Source organism: Trifolium pratense, linkage group LG5 (genome assembly GCF_020283565.1).
Source record: "Trifolium pratense cultivar HEN17-A07 linkage group LG5, ARS_RC_1.1, whole genome shotgun sequence".
Classification (NCBI taxonomy): Eukaryota; Viridiplantae; Streptophyta; class Magnoliopsida; order Fabales; family Fabaceae; genus Trifolium; species Trifolium pratense.
The window spans coordinates 571,221-591,749 of record NC_060063.1 but is presented as its reverse complement, the minus strand read 5'-3'; the positions used below and the strand labels follow the sequence as shown (position 1 = coordinate 591,749).

The window sequence follows — 20,529 nt, the reverse complement described above, 5'->3', positions numbered from 1 at the left end:
AATTTTAATAGAAATAACATATAACATTAAATTAAATATAAATAATTGAGAATTTTTGTGTAAAAAACAACCTATTAAAAAATTTGGAACTATATTAACTTCGGTTACGCAAAACTCAACGCAGTAGGTCCGATATCTAATTTGCAATTCATTAACCAACTTCTCTCGATCAAATAAAGGATTGGGATTCAAAGAACCTGTTTAAATATATATATATATATATATATATATATATATATATATATATATATATATATATAGGGGTTTTCTAACTTAGACCCTAGTTAGGTCTAAGTTAGCAAGGTGCACCTTTTCAATTGGACCAAAATACCCATTCTTTTTAATTAATTAACCAAAATACCCATTAATAGACGCAGATCCAGTGTCGCGCGCGTACCGAAGGACCATGGTTACAGACCGTTGCTTTCCATCAGACAGCCAAGATCTGATCTCATCCAGACTGTCTGATCAAGCAGACAGCCCAGATCATCCTGATCCATCAGATTCCAGCGCCTGCGCCACACTGGATTACAACCTGGAGAGAGAAAAATTTGCTTTTTAAAAGTAGGACACGTGTCACACAATGGTTGGCTGGGCGTGATTTTTGTTCATTTAATACTTTGAACTCAATTATTTCGTTGTAAATTAATTTTTTATTTTTTTATTTTTATACCAAAATTCATAATTTTTTTTTGTCTACAAATAGAGACTTGGTTCGTTTGATTTGGACACCGAAAAAAAAACGCAATTTTTCACTACCTTAATCTCATTTTTTGTCTACTAAATACGTTACTTGTGTGTTGTAATTTAACACGCACCACTCAACCAACTCACTGAAACCATTATACCAGGAAAATAGTAGATAATATTCTGGAACTTTTGGTATATTTTATGAAATTTTTGGAGACCTGAAACTATTTTTAGTTAATTAAATGAGATAAAACGGTAATTAAAAACTAATGTTTGCTTCTGAAACCATTTTACTGGTAGAATGGTTGCACATAGTTATATTCTGAAACCATTTTACTGGTAGAATGGTTTCAATGAGTAATTTATTAATTGTGTTTGCTTCTGAAACCATTTATCTGGTACAATGGTTTCAGAGAGTTGTAATCTGAAACCATTTTGCTGGTAGAATGGTTTCAGTAAGTTGATTATTAGTTATTTGCTTCTGAAACCATTTAGCTTGTAGAATGGTTGCACATAGTTGTATTCTGAAACCATTTTACTGGTAGAATGGTTTCAGTGAGTAATTTATTAATTGTGTTTGCTTCTGAAACCATTTATCTGGCACAATGGTTTCAGAGAGTTGTAATCTGAAACCATTTTGCTGGTAGAATGGTTTCAGTGAGTTGATGTAAGGTAGTGAAAAATGAGATTAAGGTAGTGAAAAATTGGGTTTTTTTTTCTGTGTCCAAATCAAACGAACCAAGTCTCTATTTGTAGAGAAAAAAAAATTATGAATTTTGGTATAAAAAAAATAAATAAAAAATTAATTTACAACGAAATAATTGAGTTCAAAGTATTAAATGGAAAAAAATCACGCCCAGCCAATCAGACAGCGACACGTGTCCTGCTTTTAAAAGTAGATTCTTCTCTCTCCAGGGTGTAATCCAGTGTGGTGCACGCGCTGGAATCTGATGGATTCGGATGATCTGGGCTGTCTGATTGATCAGACAGTCTTGATGAGATCAGATCTTGGCTGTCTGATGGAAATCAACAGCCTGTAACCATGGTACTGCGGTACGCGCGCGACACTGGATCCGCGTCCATTGATGGTAATTTGGTTAATTAATTAAAAAGAATGGGTATTTTGGTCCAACTGAAAAGGCGCACCTTGCTAACTTAGACCCAACTGGGTCTAAGTTAGCAGCCCCCATATATATATATATATATATATATATATATATATATATATATATATATATATATATATATATATATAAACAATATCGATTTCAGGAATAAAGATAATAAATCACAAAACAGAATGAAAGTTTATACACACCTCTGAGTAAATTAAGTCGAATTGTGGTAAAGTTGTTAACATGAGACATTGAAATGTGAAAAATGTTTTTTTTTTAAGATGTTTTCTCTCCCAACCCACCTCAATTCTTTTCTATCCCCTGAATTTCCGTTTTTGCCCCTGGGGGGTACTGCGGTTTATACGAACCGAAATAAGCTGACATGCTGATAAATTTCGGTAATCACTTACCGAAATCTGGGACATTTCGGTTCGCAGGTACCGAAACAATTATTTCGGTAAAATTCTACCGAAAATGACCTAATTCCAGCGACCAACGTATCAAAATCTAGGACATTTCGGTTCGCAGATACCGAACAAGCTGACGTTCGTTTTTTGTGTACCGAAAACGCTAATGTTCGGTTTGCAGTTACCGAAATGGTCTAATATTTAGCTTCGGTGAATACGAACCGAAGTTTTTTGGCAAAAATGTTTCAAACCGCAAGGGGCAAACTTGGATTTTTGGGGGTAGAAAAGAATTGAGGGGGGTTGGGAGAGAAAACATCTTTTTTTAATAGATTTCAATATTGTTGAAGGTGTTATAGTATGATAATATATATATAACTTTCCAAACCACACGTGATAATAACTTTCCAAATCTCACATGATAATTATTCTCTAAATTTATGATCCGGTAGAAAAAAAAATCATTGATCAGGAAAGACATAAAAATATTTCGTGATGAATAATATAGTCAACAATAATTTTTATATGATATACTTTTAAAATTGATGGTGCTTATCAATTATTGCACATAATTTTAATCACAATTGGTATACTTGCAATAATGGTTGGAAATATTGCCTTGCACTAAAGGGTTGTGGGTTCGAATCATAGTCAAGACAAAATTGTATTATTTTTTAATAAAAATTGCAAGATAAAATGGAGGAAAAACAAATTAGAGTTTAGGGTTTGCTTGTGTATACAAGCTTATAATATAAAAGATTAGCCAATTCATGTCCTTCCAAAGGGCATTAAGAGCCCGATTGGTTCGAGGTAAATGGAGGGGAGGGGTAATCTTGACAAAAAATATTTTCTTTTTATTAAATCATTTTTTCAAAAAAAAAAAGTTTTTTATTCTTGAAAAAAAAAACAAAATTTAAAAACAAATTTTTTTAAAATGTTCCCTCACAATTTAAAATGTTCTATGAATTAAAAATATTCCTTCAGCCAATTTAAAACGTTTTTTTAACCAATCAAATCTATCTTATAATTGAGATTTTTTGTTTTCAAGAACAAAAAATGTTTTTTTTTTTAAAAAAAATTAATAAAAATATTTTTTTTTTCAAGATTACCCCGCTCACCTCCCTTCCCCTTCATCTATCTCAAACTAATCGGGCTCATGCGAGACTCCAAAGAAATTGGACCAGGTTCCAATTCCTTCTTCAAATAGATTCAATCAATCCAAACATAAAATTATGTCCAATACTTTAGAAAAATAATATTAAAATCACTATTGACCTCGGATGTGGAGCCAAATGCTTTGTTGTCATTCAAACATTATCCACAATAGGATGACTATAAAATCGGTTGATGGGTACTCCACAAATTATGTTGAGGGGCATAAATGTCCTAGATAAGATTTGTCATTCCAACATACTAGGAGTAATATCAATGGGACCTTTGATCGGGTATGACTATGATGCGTGTGACCACTCTGAAACAAGTCAATATAAGATATTGGACTTGGATTAGGTATACTCAGATATCAAAAAATATAATATTGAACTATACTTGGTTGGTATAAAATTGCATTTAATATACATGAGTTAAAGTTCAAACTCCCTACATTCCAAAAAGTGAAATTCTATGCGGTAGATTATCTAACCAAAAAATATTCAATTAGACACAAAACAACAAAATAAACAGACTTCACATAGAAAAAGATAAATCTATAAACCGGGTTGAAAAATTATCAACATATATAGTTTAGGCTTAATTATACATTTGGTCCCTTATCTTTATTTTATGTTTCAAGTTGGTCCCTTATCTTTTAAAAGTTTCAAATTGGTCCCTTATCTTTTCTTCCGTTTAATAAGTTAGTCCCTCCCGTCAATTTTTTGACTTACGCCGTCAGATGTGGACACGTGGCAAACGGAAAACAAATTCAACTTATAGCAACGACAATTGTCCGTAGGTAAAAGTCACAAAGCTTTTAAACCAAATCAATTCCATCTCAAAATTGTACCTGAGACGTAGCTCTTGTTGGTGTTGATTTTGCCATTTTCTTCAGGAAGGCTTGTTTGAGAAGATGAAAGAGGCATTCGATCTGGTGTTGGAGGAATATGAATAGTGTATGAAACATATTCAGATGTTGTTTCTTCTGTGACATCATCTTTGGACATCGAAGAATAGTTACCTCCAACAATCTTCGAATCGCGCTGCTGCTAGAAATTTTGTTTGAAATGTTACTGAGAGGAGAGTTAGGGTTGTTGTTAGAAACAGAAGGACGTGGACTTGGACTTGTTAGACCGATGGTTCTTCTATTTCCTCTGGTTTTTCCGTCGGAAGAGACAGTTATTTTCACCGGAGATGCTTCTTCTGTTCATATTCCTCCAACACCAGATCGAATGCCACTTTCGTGACTTTTACCTACGGACAAATTCCATTGCTATAAGTCGAATTTGTTTTCCGTTGATTTGGTTTTAATTTTGAAGCTTTTGTGACTTTTACCTATGGACAATTGTTGTTGCTATAAGTCGAATTTGTTTTCCGTTTGCCACGTGTCTACATCTGACGGCGTTAGTCAAAAATTGACGGGAGGGACCAACTTATTAAACGGAAGAAAAGATAAGGGACCAATTTGAAACTTTTAAAAGATAAGAGACCAACTTAAAACCTAAAATAAAGATAATGGACCAAATATACAATTAAGCCTATAGTTTATTAACATACTAAGCTTGAGACTTGTATGCATCTCAACATTCATAGGATCATCTAAGCTTCACGCAATTCTTAATTGAGTCTCACTTTTCTTCATCTAAAAGATAGTTCAACCTTCTTTTTTCAAAAAAGAAAAAAGAAAAAGGAGTGTCTAACCACATATGTACCTTCAACGTACTGTAAAATTTAAAGAGTGTGAAATTTCAATACAAGTTCAATAAACACAACATATAGTCTCATGAACTCATCTAAGAAATTCCAAGCATCACTCAACTTTGTGTCGCATAGCATTTTTATTTTTATTTTTGGAAATGCACATCCATAACATTTTTTTGGCAGGGCAAGGACCACCTAACTTCCCAACTCTACAAATATATAAAAAAATTGAACTTACATATTGACGGGTTGGTTTGAATATCCGATATATCTATTGGCTTAATTATAAGCTAGCATACACTTTTTAAGATACAACCAAAAATTGAAATCAACAAACCATCTTCTTATATCCCCTCAATCCAAAAGTGATTCCATCTTGAAACCCATTCTCAATCATGGTATGTGTAGATCCTTTCCTTTTGTTAATTTTTTTATTTATTTTCTCTTAACGCATATTTAGTATCACAGTAGATTTGTTAACATTACAAAAAACGACTGTGACTTTATAAAAATTATAGAGCACATGTAATTTTTACAAAATTATGGTGGCTCACCGATAATATGATTCTAATAAATCAATTGCAATATCAAGCATACACTTAGATGTTTATTTACAAATGCAAAAAAGCTTTGTTAATTTTTTTAGGTAATGAGTTTTTTTTTTTCATTGTGCTTGTTGTTGCAGTCTCTTACAACTTTGATGTTTAGGTCAGTGCTTAGACTTCTAACATCTCTAATTGGTGACCCAACCACGTCAATCTCAACATTGCTATACTATAGTGGTCTTCTGCCTCACAATGTGACTCTAGTGAGAATGGTTAGACACGAGATGCTTGATCAAGATAACTATTTCTTCCATTTTATAATTTGCTTAATGAGTTGTTTATTGTGAAGTAATTATGACAAATGTTTTTATGTATTAAATAAATTAAGTTGAGAGTGAACTAATGTGTCTTCAATTTTTGTTTTATAGTCTTTTGCATGAGAATGTTTTAAGATAAAGTAATGTTTCGAAGAACGTTTAATATATTTTCCTTTTTGCCAAAAAAAATTAAAATAATATGAATTTATGAAGTATTTTGTCCAAACGACACAAAAAAAATTAGGAATTTGAAATTCCTTTCTCCCATATGTTTCAAAATTTTCAAATTAACCCATATAATTTTTTTAAATTGCGACCCCTAAATTTTTTAAAGAATTGCAAATTGATCCATAAAAGTTTTCAATTTGTCCTTAAATTTTTTGAAAATTACAAATTGATCCCTATTTTCCAAATTTTAAATTTGACCCAAAACTTCAAATTTAAAAAGTGGCACAAAATATTCACAATAAAATTTCTTATTACTCTATTCAAACACACATTTAAAAATAAAGATAATTCAAATATAATAATTTAAGTTGCTTAGAATTTCAAATCCTCCAAAAAAAAAATTAAATTAATTACTCTATTCAAACACCTCAAACTTAGGAAGAGCAATGTATTTGCTTATGAGGGGAATTGGAGAAAGCATGAAGGAGAAAGTGACGGAGCCCCTAGACATTATTGAGGAGGTGAAAGTGACGTCGTGAAAATGGAGCTCGGAAAGATTGAAGATTTGCCATTAGCTCTATTATGAATGGAGTAGGGAGCCTAGAATTTGTATTAATAGTTGTTAATACTTTAGGCCTAATTGTTTTGCTGTTGTTGTTTCTTGGGGGCGTCATTTTTTCCCTCTGTTCAGGCCCAGGTGGTGCTTTGTCTCTTGTATCTTTTTGTTTCTCTTCCCCTCTTGGCACTTCTTGTGCCTAGAGTGTGGATAATAAATTGTTTGCTTTTTTTTAATAATAAAAAAAAGAATAATATTAATGAAATTTATTTATGAATAATATTGTAATTTGTAACTTTAGTTTTCCAGCAGCCCATATACGTATATGATTTTCATTGCTGACTAAAAGCCTCAATATATATAGTCAAAATTATATATTATTACTGATAAATTTTGTCTTTTTTTTTTGGATTTGTCTTTTAAGCTTCTTTTTATGATAAAAAAGAGTCATTTAATGTTACATCAGAAGCATAAGGTGTTAGGAAGTTTCATATCGAATGTGAATTGGTCTTGATAATGGTTTATAAGTATGAAGTAATCCTCACCTTACAAACCAGTTTTGTAAGGATGAATTAGGCTTAATACTTAATTCTAATATGGTATTAGAGCCTCCTTCATGATACGCTGGGCCGCACCTTATCTAGAGGTGGGAATAGGCTAGGCCGAGCTAGGCTTTGCCAAGCCTGAGCCTGGCCTGTCAAAAAATCGAAGGTCTGAGCCTGGCCTGTGGCCTATCATAGGCTTAAATTCTAGGCCTGAGCCTGGCCTTTTGAAAGTCTGATGTGGCCTGTTAGCCTGTTTAAAAGCCTATTTCATATGAACATATTTAAATAAATAATTATATTTATTTTGAAATATACTTATGAACTAATAAAATAATGTTCCATTTGATATTTTAGAGAATTTGACTATATATGTCATCATATTTCAATTCTAGTTTATAATAATACATTTATATATGTTAAAAACTAATGTAGATTAATAAACTTAAATTACTTAAAAAGTTAATAGATTTATAATTTAATCAAAGTATAAATTTTAATATATAAATAATAATCGTAATAAAAATATTATTCATGTTAACTTAAATAGGCCGGCCTAGTAGGCCTCAAAGGCTTTTTTAATGGCCTGCGGCCTGGCCTTTTTAGCTAAATAGGCTTATAAAAAAGCATTGGCCTGCTCTATTTAAAGAAATAGGCTGGCCTGGCCTGAGCCTATGTAGGCTAGGCCTTAAGGCCATGTAGGCCGGCCTGGCCTGTTCCCACCTCTAACCTTATCAGTTTTCTGATCGGGTCATCCAGCATTTATGTATGTGTTTATAAAGTAGAGGCAATCATCACATTACAAGCTGATTTTATAAGGTCGAGTTAGACTCACCTTCCAATTCTAAGATGCTCAGATATCATCTTAGAATTGGGTACTTGGCCTAAATCATCCTTACAAAAACGGCTTTTAAAAATTATTTTATAAGAAAATAGATATTTATGATCGTAAACAAATAGAAAATAGCTTTAGATTTTCTTCAAAATCGCTATAAAAAATTCTCTAGATTTTTTTCAAATTTTTATTTTTTTTTTAAACTTAAACAAACAGGCCCAAAATCACTATTCAGTTCAAACTTCAAATCTATATTTTTTTGTAGACTATTTGAACTTAATCAGCGTGAATCCGTGTTTTTAGCTAATAGTAGTGAATTGCTTAAAATAAAAAAATAAAATAAAAAAAGCTAATAGTAGAGAACTCAACTTTAGCTTCTAAAACCAATTTTTGGTCTAAGCTTTCTAAAGGTATGCCCCATAAAAGAAAATTTGGCTAATTTCTTTTATAATGTCTCATTTTTTAAAGGATTTATATGTCATTTTTATATACTACATTTATTTCCTCCTACTTTCTACACAATTAAATGAGAAAATAGACGTTTTCCAACTTGTTCCTCCCCCCACACCTATACTACTCAATGTCTAAACAATCATCTCGTATTTTTTACTCTTTTTCTCTTTTATCCATATTATTTTATTTCATTAATATTTTATGCTCTATTTTAATTTTCTTTTTCATACAACAAACAAATATACAAAATTTTACTTTGTTGTTACTCTTTTTCCACTTTTATTTATATTTATTAAGTCTCACTTCTTCTCTCAAAAAGAAAGTGCATTGAACATCATTTTTGAATTAGTTTTCAATCAAACATTCTATGATACAACATTTTAAATTAGTTTCTAAAATATGTATACAAATATCAACTTAGCGTAATTTGATTGGACATATGTGTAAAAAAATTACACCATTAGAAGAACATATAAATTAATGTCATAATTTTGTAAAAAAAAATAAAAATTAATGTCATAATTAATAAGGAAATCACCTCGTCTTATCACAAAATAATTATGGTATTGAAGACTATGCTTGCCTATCAAAGCAAGGTCCTTTTCTTTTTTCTTTTTTTTGGTAAAGCAATGTCCTTTTCTTTATTGAGATAGTTTACTATATCTGTTGTTGAAGTTGTAACAACTGGTTGAATATTTGGTCCTCTCCACAAAGGGATCATGGGTAGTAGGGATGGCAGAAAAACCCAAACCCGTGAGACCCACCCGAACCCAAACCCAAGTCAACGGGCGAAACCCGAATTGACTGGGTTTGGGTTTGGGTTTGGGTGACACCCGAAAATATGGGTGTGGGTTTGGTATCACTCAAACCCACACCCGAAACCCATACACCCACCCGAAACATGTTAAAATTACCTAAATACCCCCACATATATATATAAGTGTAAAAGTAAAATTAGGTTTTTCACAAACCACAAACCAAAATTGTGTTTGAATTTTGCTTGAAAGTTGCAAGAACTTAATTTTGGTTTAGTTGTAATTTAATTTCTTGAAAGACTATTTTGTAATTTTAAATTCCCTTGTAATTTTAAACCTATGTTTTTGCTAAGTGATTGACAATATGTTTAAATTCCATTGTTTTTGCTTAAATTTACCTTGTTTTGCTTAAATTTGCAAAGTAGTACAAAATGTGTTGTGGGTTTGGGTTTGGGTGTAAAAAACCCGAACCCAATGGGTGTGGGCGTGGGTGTGGTTTTGCCACCCGAACAGATTTGGGTTTGGGTTTGGGTTTGGGTGTTGATTTCGGGTGTGGGTTTGGTATCACTCAAACCCGCACCCGTGGGCGCCCATTGCCATCCCTAATGGGTAGGACACATTTGGTCGTCTGGTACCTTTCTAACACAAAATTATTGTCATATTATATTTTGGACTTAAATTTATTTTCAGTTAATTCTCTAGTTGTGGTTTCACTATCGACTGTGAAACATTGTTTTAGATTTTCACCATTAGTATTCAGTTCATTGGACCGTCTAATTTAATTCAGGATCAATTTTTGTATGAAGTGGTTCCAGCATTCTCTCGATCGCAGTTAACTTGTGGGGAATCAAACTGTGATTATCTCTATCAGCATTCAGCACCAATCACCACCAGTACTATCAATATCAAACATTGTTTTTTTATTCCCTATTTATAATCCTCTGGTTCCTCGGGAAATGGGATCCTAGTAGTTTAGAGTTCGGTCGCGAGGTAAGTAAAGTCTGGCCAAGAAATTGTTCCACCCAAAAATCGAACTCGGGTTCTCCCGAAATCCGTCATTTTTAGTGAAACATATTATTAACCACCTGAGCCCAATAACTTACTTAAACATTATTTTGTTTTTGTTACATCGATTGATGTTATCCATCAAACTTAAATTCAATTAATAAGTATAATTAGTTTTTTCCCATTAAAGATACAATTGAGTAAAAATAACCGTCACTATAACTAAAAATAGAATAACTGTATTTATTGTGAAAATGAATGATTTTGTTTGTTATCTTGTGAATTACTCCTAAATAAATCATATCTTTCCTAAATAATTCATATCTCTTGATCATACATATCGTACCTCAATTTGTCTTTATCGTGTCATTAAAAAAAATACCCTGACAAATTACAAGGTTATACGTATATATCAAAATGTGACATCACATATGAAAATAACTAATCGAAAAAGACAAATATGTAAAATTATGCTAATTTTGTCTAATGATATACACTGCCAAAACATTCCAATATGATTAAAATACAACATATTTATTGGAAATAAATAAATACAGTACATGATATTAAAGTCTGATAATGTCAGAAAATTAATTTCTTACCAGTCTAGTGAAGATAATGTTGGATAAGTATTCTCATTGACTCCACATACTTTAGATCTACACCGTTCATTACGTTTCTCAGTCTTAAAAAGTCGTGAATCCAAAGGCTATAATGATAACCAGCTCATCTTATGTGCGAACAACCATTCCGTTGTCACATCGGTCTTTATATCGTATAGAATATCTCTAGAAGTTTTTTCAAAAACAATTTTATGGATAAATTGACGAATAAAAAACACACTTGAAAATTAAATTAACTATTTTTATTTTTGTAAAAAACATGTTTGAAAAATAAATTGACTAATAAAGATATTTGTAAATGTTTTGAAATTTTAACGCATTCAGAGATCAATGTGACAACTATTTATATTTTTAGGACTAATATGATGATTATTTCAAACAAAATATCATATGTTAAGAATTTATCTCGTATCTCACAAAATTGTTCAACTAAAAATACACACATGGAGACAAGAAGAGAATTACTATATAGTGCGAATAGATAATACATGAATGTATAATGAATCATGAGAGAAATGTGTATTGTATCTGCTTTTTGCATTTTATAAATAAATAAAATTTAAATAGATCGACACCAATAGTGATTCAATGGTTAAAAAACCATTAGTTGAATTTTGAAAATAAGAGAGTAAATAAAAAAAAATTGAATTCTTACTAACATGAGGACTTCGTTGTTGGGAAAAATTTATGAACACCTATCTAGATGCTCTTTGAACTTAGAAATTTGTGTGTACAAATTCTCTATTTATATTAATATTTTGTTCTCGAGTAAAGTTTATAAACACTTTTGTAAATTCACTTTAAACTTGTAGATATTTTTAGATTTTCTAAGTTCCGGTGAACTAGAAATCCAGAATATCTAATTCAATTGTGTGTTATTTTATTCTATATACGTCTATGTTTATGTCGGTAGATATTTATTGATTTCACGAGTAACGGTAAAATAATTTACTATGTTTAATAACCTACTATAAACAATATATTTTAATAATTTAATTGTTTATTATCATCATAATATTATTTTTTTCTAAAAGGAAGACCGTTAGGTCAAACTAAAGAGGAACTCTACGACTAAAACGGAAGCCAACAACACTATTCTATCATAAAAGGCTAATACAGCCTGGCAGAGGATTATAAAGAATATAGATATCCGTAGGTATAGTAAGAGCGTGTTTCGTAAGCAAGTTTGCACCATGATTTACCTACTATCAAGAACACACAAATTAATACAAATCTGAAGTTTGTGTCTATATAATCTAAAATGTACGTAAGACATAACTCAACTCATAAATATCTATATCTTTATATTGAACACCTTTATTCAGATTCAAACCCAAGATCCCAGCATATCCCTTTAATCTATTTGATAAAAACTTAACAGTGGTATAATGGTATTATTCAAAATCCTAGCATTTCTCCTTAAATATCTACTACTACTATTAATATTAATCAGAGTAATAACTAGTCTCAAAATTGATATGTAGTCAACTCATTACACTCATTAAATTAAAACAGGTTAAGACTTAGTAGGACACATCAACTAAATTAGTCATTGCGTATTAAAAAAAACCCGATTGAGACGGAGAATCATGTTAATTATGCTTATTAAAGCGTTAATTATGCTTATGCCTGCAAAATCCAAAGGTCATTTTAGTAATTGAATCAACATTAATTAACAGTATAAAAATAATTTTTCTTACTTTTTCTTTCTCAGTTCTTCCTCGTCGTCTTCCACTATATAGAACTCTGCGCATTACTCTTCCGAACCAAAACCGAATCTTCTATTATCAGCTTCCGAGTTGAATCGTTCACTGAGTCTAACTACCGAGTTTCATAACTTCACAGATCTTCGTTCTTCAAATATGTTCGACGGTTTGCTCAGTCGTGGTTTCGCCGCGAAATGGTTCGGAATTTTGGTTTTTGATTTTTTTTTTCTACGCTTTTTTGCATGCTTGATTTAGTTTCTTATGAAGAAAAATCGAACGAGTTTGAAAATGTAGTTATGAATCTTATGATGCGGTTTTTGATTTTTTGATATTTTTTTTTGTTGATTTTTGTTTTTTTTTTACTTCAGTAAATCGTTGATTAAATTGACGAAGAATCGGATCGATGTGATAAGGAGGAAGAGGAAAGCGACGGAGAAGTTTTTGAAGAAAGATATGGCTGATCTGTTGGCGAATGGTTTGGATGTTAATGCTTATGGCAGGGTAATTGCTTCTTGTTGTGTTGTTTTTTTTTTTTTTTGGAATGGCAATTGCTTTTGTTGTTGTTATTGCGGTTTATGGATTTAGATGTGAGATTATTATTATTGGAATTGATTGATATAGTTATGCTGCTGAGTTTTGTTGTTGCTTGATTCTACTGGTAGTTAAAGAATATAGAGTGGATTCTGAATTTTGATGATATTTTGGTGATTTGAGGCTTTGTTTCATTCGGTTTATAATTAGAAATTATTGTTCGGAATCAACTGAAGTAGTTTTGCGGCGTTTTGGTCTTGCTTGATTCTACCGTTGGTCAAAATGTAGAATGGATTCTGAATTCTGGCGATGTTTTGATGATTTGAGACTTTGTTTAATTTGGTTTATAATTAGAAATTATTTCTTGGAATCAATTGATATAGTTTTGCAGCATTTTCGTCTTGCTTGATTCTACTGGTAGTTAAAGAATGTATAGAACAAATTCTGAATTGTGATGATTTTTTGCCGATTTGAGACTTTCTATTATTCGACGATTTATAATTTTAAATAGTTTTTGCTGTTAATTTTTGTTGTTGTTGCAATTTATGGATTTTGGTTTATTCTCGGAATCGATCGATATAGTTATGCCGAGTTTTGGTCTTGCATGATTCCACTGTTAGACAAAGAATGTAGAATGGATTCTGAATTTTGATGATGTTTTCGTAATTTGAGACCTTGTATTATTCGGTTTATAATTAGAAATAGTTTTTGTTGCTGTTTTTGTTGTTTTTGCAATTTATGGATTTAATTATGTGTGATTATTCTCCCGAATCGATCAATATAGTTATGCTGAATTTTGTTCTTGCTTGATTCTACCGGTAGTCAAAGAATGTTGAATGGATTATGATTTCTGATGATGTTTTGGCAATTTGAGAATTTGTATTATTCGATTTATAATTAGAAATAGTTTTTGTTGATGTTACAATTTATGGATTTAATTGCGAGAGATTATTCTCTGGAATCGATCAATATAGTTATGCTGAGTTTCGGTCTCGCATGATTCTACCGGTAGTCAAAGAATGTAGAATGGATTCTGAATTTTCATGATGTTTTCGCGATTTGAGATTTCGTTTTATTTAATTGATAATTAGAAATAGTATGGAATTTGAGTGAGATGAGATTTGCGTTTTTCACTGTTTTATTTTATTTGTTTAATGTATTGGAAATATGAATTTCTTAGCCACTGTGACTGTTCTTTTTGAATTGATAGAGACCTTAGGACTTGTGAGAATTTTAAATTTGGCAAAGATTATTGTGTATGCAACTCACTATTTTCTTAATTTAACTCTTATCTTCCTGATGAGATGGTTTTACAGGCTGAAGGACTTATTGGTGAGTTGACATTGACAGCTTGTTATGATTTTGTTGAGTGGACGTGTGATTTTGTTTTAAAGCACCTCTCAGTGCTGCAGAAATTGAGGTATAAATCTATTTTGCAGAAATTGATTTTGTTTTAAATCTATTTTTTATTTCTCAGGGTTTTTTTTTTTCATTTGAATCATGGTTGATAATTGATAAAAGGAACCTGTCAGGCTTATTATTTTACTATGGCAATATTGTTATTTGTCATAATTATTTTCAGCCGATCATCTGATTATTGGCCCTACTACTCCGTTTTCCCTGTAAATCTTTTGATACGAGTGAAACCGGAGTTGTCATTATCCAATAGTTCCTGTGAAATTCTGTTGTCGAACTTTTTGTTTGTTTGTTGATGTGCATTTTTGGACACACGCAGTATTTAAATATCCCTTGATTTGATGTACTTAAACTGTTTCAATTTCTTTTGCAGTGGATGCCCTGAGGAATGCAGGGAGGCTATAGCGTGTATGATTATTGCTGCTGCAAGATTTTCTGATCTACCTGAGTTACGCGACCTTCGGCAAATATTTCAGGAGAGATACGGAAACTCCCTAGAATGTTACGTCAATCAAGAGGTCACTCTCATTCTTATTTTTTTTAATATCATTACAATTATACATATTTATGACTTATTCCTGAACTGACTCATTAAATTGTTAATTATCAGTTTGCTGCAAATTTGAATCCAAAGTCTTTTACTTTGGAGCAGAAGGTTCGCTTGATGCAAGAGATTTCTTCAGAGTTTTCAATAAAGTGGGACTCCAAAGCTTTTGAACTGAGGATGTCAAAATCCTCTGCTTCCGCACAGGTGTTGTCCTCAGCTTCTTTTTACGCCTTTCTATTACTTTTGTTTGTCAAATTTAAATTTTGTCTGATTCTTGATATAGTTAACATTTTCCCCCATTATTTACATTATTAGTTTCCTCCTCAAGTTTTTTATTTTCCAGTTGGGAAACCATTTCAACATATGCTTATATGTTTGTGTATATACAATACCAATAACATACATATGCTTGTGCAGGGCCACAATACTTATAAATCTGACCATTCAGTTGGTTATAATAAATCATTACAAGGCAAGGATGCGGTTTTGTTACAGAAAAGTCCTGACTATTCTAACGACGGGCACAATTTTCGGAATGGCAAGGAAGCTGCTGTCTCAAAAGGAGATGAAAATCATCTTCATCTCAAATCCAAGCTCTCTGAAAAAGGATACAAGCCAATAAGTAGGCATGATGAAGTCAGTATGCCGAGGGATAGCCATGGCAATCCGTTACCAGGAAGAGAAGAGCTTACTTCTCAGAAAGGTGGCTATTGGAAGGAGGGTAGTATGCTAAAACCACCATTTGGGTGTTCTTCCCAGGATAAGAGAGTGCAACAATTCGACAATGGTTCTGATTTACATAATAAATGGGGGAATGCCACCCGTGTGAGAGAAAGCCAGGACACTGCCACTGCTAGGAAGTCTCCAAATCATGCAGGAATTCATTCAAAGAGCAGTTTGAACGAGCCATTTGCTGTTAATCATGTTGGCCTACCTGATCTTGATAACTCTCAGAGAAAAGTTCAAAAGGATGAAACTCCTAGAAATGCCATCCCACCACCTTATGTAAAACCTAATTCCATCCCATACAGTAATGCCATCCCACCACCTTATGTAAAACCTAATTCCAAACTAAAAAACAACACACGTATTGACAATGATGGCATCCCAACAACTCCTTCAATACATCAAAAGCCTGATGCTGCTTCTACAACAGAGAGAATCCGATCCAGTTTGGATAATTCTGAACAGGATTTGCAGGCCTCTAGACATGCTCGACTGAGTAAACAGGATTATGAGAAAGAACCCCCTGTCCGTGAAGATGCTGAAGAAATCCCTGTATTAAAACAAAAATCTATGAGGCGGAAGCACTCGAAATCAAGGTCTACACACAATGATGCCAATAAGGAAGATTCTGAAGTTGCAAGAAAATCAAGGAGCAGGAGACGAGACGAATCAAAACGTGGCCTACAAATTTTGTTTGACGATGAGCAACATAAAAAAGATGAAGAGGAAAGGGTAATAGATAGATTACTGCTCCACTATTGCAAAAAGCCATCATCTGTCTCTGGGCATGAGAAAGCAAGAAGAAGGTCTAAAAGTCGCCATGCACACCAAATTGATGATGGGCCTGATAAGACACCAGATATGGTCCCTCGTGCACGATCAGTTTCCCTTCCTCATGATCAAACACAAGAGGCGGAAGTCAACAAAGTGTTTACTCGAGCTGCTTCGTTTCAGCCAGATAGATCTAAAGAAGCTCGACACGTGCATCCCAAGTTACCTGATTATGATGATTTAGCTGCTAGGCTTGCGGCCTTGAGAGGAACATAAGGGAGAGAAACAATATACATGAATAAATACTCTTTTTTTACCTACATAATTGTGTGATCATCGTATTTTAATCTGATGTACCGTTGGGGTATTGATGAAGATTTCACGGTGATACTTTGATAATTTGATTACAAATTGTTGACTTTTCTAGAGCTGAAATATTATCAATCAGCCATGGCTATGCCTGTGTTGGTGGTATGCAATTGTTCAGTCATCATTTTTACTAATGGTGGTAAATGGTAGTGCATGCACAACATTAATTCATATTTTTTTTTAACCTTGTATGATTGTAAGCGTTCTCGACAGAAATTGACGCTATTCTAATTTTCTACTTGTTTAGGATAAACATGGTCGAGACTTGAAATAGGTTCCATCACGGTGAAGAAGTTCTAACACGGATTACCGGATGTTGCAGTAGATTTATTTATCTGACATAAAATGTGAAATTAGTTATTAATTAAAAGAGAAATTACATTGACCTCTCCTTTTTTTTTTTTTTTTTGGATTGACCTCTCCTCAAATTTGGTAAAATGGCTCCATTTATGGCAAATGTTTTTTTGATGTTTGGTCTCAACCAAGAACGATCAATATACATTCCTGCCCTCTAGTTTTTTTATTAACATAACATTGACCTACATTGCCTTGACTCTGTTCAGCTACAGTTAAATAAATAAGGCTTAAATGCAGTTTTGCCCCCCCTGTTTTGATTAAATCGGAATTTTACCCCCCCTGTTTTAAAACGCGGACTTTTACCCCCCCTGTTTTATAATTTGTTGGATTTTGCCCCCCCTAAAATTCTGCTTTCGAGTCAAAACTTTAAAGCTTCGCACACAACTCAATTTTGATCAATAATTTACCAAAAGGATACCGAAATGACCGTAATCGAGTTATCTTTCCACATAATCAAACCCCACTGAATTTGGAGTTACAAAGAGAGATTAATTACCGTTTTAGTGAAGGTATGTCCCCCAAAATTCTGCAAAAAATCTGCTTTCGAGTCACAACTTCAAAGCTTCGCATACAACTCAATTTGGATCCATAATTCACCAAACGGCTACCGAAATGACCGTAATCGAGTTAGATTCCCACATAATCAAACCCCACTGAATTTGGAGTTACAAAGAGAGATTAATTACCGTTTTAGTGAAGGTATGTCCCCAAAATTCTGCAAAAAATCTGCTTTCGAGTCACAACTTCAAAGCTTCGCATACAACTCAATTTGGATCCATAATTCACCAAATGGCTACCGAAATGACCGTAATCGAGTTAGCTTTCCACAGAATCAAACCCCACTAAATTTGGAGTTACAGAGAGAGATTAATTACCGTTTTAGTGAAGGTCTGTCCAATTACTAATTCTGCAGAAATCTACTTGTGATCTTCAAATTCAACATCGTCTACCGAACACATCGTAACTCCAAATTCGACGAAATTGAAATGCCAACAAGGGTAATTTCGTTAGATTTCCATACATGTAAATAGTATTAAAAAATGAGCTACAGGGTGAGAGGAATGACGAGAATACCAGTAGTAATTTCATACGATAATTAATTTGAACAGACCTTCACTAAAACAGTAATTAATCTCTCTCTGTAACTCCAAATTTAGTGGAGTTTGATTATGTGGAAAACTAACTCGATTGCGGTCGTTTCGGTACCAGTTTGGTGAATTATTGATCCAAATTGAGTTCTGTGCGTAGCTTTGAACTTGAGGCTCAGAAGCAGATTTTGTGCAAAATTTTGGTGGGGGGGCAAAATCCAACAAATTATAAAATAGGGGGGGTAAAATTCCGCATTTTAAAATAGGGGGGGTAAAATTCCGCATTTTTTAAAATAGGGGGGGTAAAACTGCATTTAAGCCAATAAATAAATGTATAAAATACAGTGACTCTGTTCAGCTGTATTATGACATATATTCTATAAAGTATATGTCATAATATTAATAAAAATAACAAAAATTAAAAAAAATTAAAAAATACCATTTAATTATTATAAAGTAGAAGAAATTACATGTAAAAAAATCAGAAAAATACAAGTAAAAATTCAATAAAACAAAGAAAAAATCATAATTAAATGGTATTGGAAGTTTTTATCAATTTAGTCACTGTATTTTACCATTTAATTTCAAACAAGTCCATGTATTGCAAGTTCGTCAGTCATTTCGCACAAGTCCATATATTACAAGTTCGCCAGTCATTTCGCATCTACCATGAATATCATTGATCCGTTCTTTGAGGTGGACACTTTTATTTATATTTCTTAATTTATTTATTAAGATGAAATCACTTATTCTAACCTTTATTTTTCAATTTTCATCTACAGATCAAAAAATTAATAGAATTTGCAATTTATAACCTCATTCATAGCATAAATTTATTTCTTATGAGTACTTCGTTGAATATTTCAATCCTCAATTAGGTACTTCACTGAAAAAATTTCATTGGCCATTTTTTGATCAACTCACTGACTTTGATAATGAGGGCAGACATATTGTCTCTGGGACAATCACTGGTTGCATCACCGTATATGATTTTCATAAACTCTACGATTAAGCAAATGAATTTAATCCACAGCCAGAGGAGATTGATGTTATAGATAACTCTCAGCCTAGGTTGCATATGGTCTATAGCTCGGCTGCTAAAGCGGTCATGTGGAACCGAAACAATCAAAATCAGATTGCATTATGCACATCGAGAGTGTTATTATACAATGTTGATCGTTTGAAGCAGCTTTGTGTAGCTTCTCGTTCGTTAGAATTGATTCTATGTGGTTGGTACTCTTTTAATCATTCAATTTACAAAAATAAAAAATTCATTGGCCATTTTAAATCTGTTTTACTAATTGTATTACTAATATTGTTGTGTCTCAATAGGAAGGCTCATAGACTTGTTAATTCGATTGAGAAAGGCAAATTGAAGCTATTTTCACTCAATAGTTTGTTAACAATTTTAAATTAATTTTTATTGTATTTTTGTTGCACAAGAATCTATGATGGGTTAGAGAAACGGTACCTAAATACGCTTAAAGTTAGCGTGTGTGAAGTCGTGGACTGATGTATATCTTACAGTATGTAAAATATGGGTACAATTTGAATGAAGATGTACAATAAATATATAACGGTATGTTCTTTAATATGGGTTTTTGAATATATGCTTTATTATTAAACATGTTATGTATTCAAACATATCGTATGGATGTTTAAAAGTATGTTCGCTCATGCAGTTCTGAAATAACATGTTATGTATTTAAACATATCGTATTGATGTTTAAACGAAATCGCAAGCCAACTAATAATGCGGAGGCACAAAATCTTCCCACCAAGGAAGCGGCACAAAATCTTCCCACCGACCAGCAACTAAATCGACTTTACGACGATGTTGAAAAGTCATCTGAAATTCTGGAACTATTAAGAAAGAACACCATCACTTTTTCTGTGGGTGCAGGGGGAGTACACCCTGGAGGTGATATTTCACAAGCTTTTTTATACCTTATGGAACTAATGGATTTACTAAAGAAACAAACGGTGGGGAAAATTGCGGAGAAGGAGGGATATTATCGTCATTTGACTCATATCCTTAAATTGCTTAAGAAGCAGTATCAGTTTGGCGGAAATTTTTTTAAGGGTCTTGAAAGTAATCTAGAGAAGGAAGCCAACTAATCCTTCAGATAAAACGCAATGATTACATATCGAGCATAC

General features: G+C 32.5%; 1 protein-coding gene across 1 annotated transcript; it reads left to right on the top strand.

The window, feature by feature from the left end:
- The first annotated feature begins 12,433 nt into the window (after nucleotides 1-12,433).
- Nucleotides 12,434-17,118, top strand: LOC123884169. Its single transcript, XM_045933196.1, has 6 exons — nucleotides 12,434-12,764; nucleotides 12,936-13,068; nucleotides 14,415-14,518; nucleotides 14,888-15,032; nucleotides 15,125-15,265; nucleotides 15,479-17,118. Exons 1-6 carry the CDS (start codon nucleotides 12,724-12,726, stop codon nucleotides 16,832-16,834), a joined length of 1,920 nt encoding a protein of 639 aa, XP_045789152.1. The 5' UTR covers nucleotides 12,434-12,723; the 3' UTR covers nucleotides 16,835-17,118.
- The last annotated feature ends 3,411 nt before the right edge of the window (nucleotides 17,119-20,529 follow it).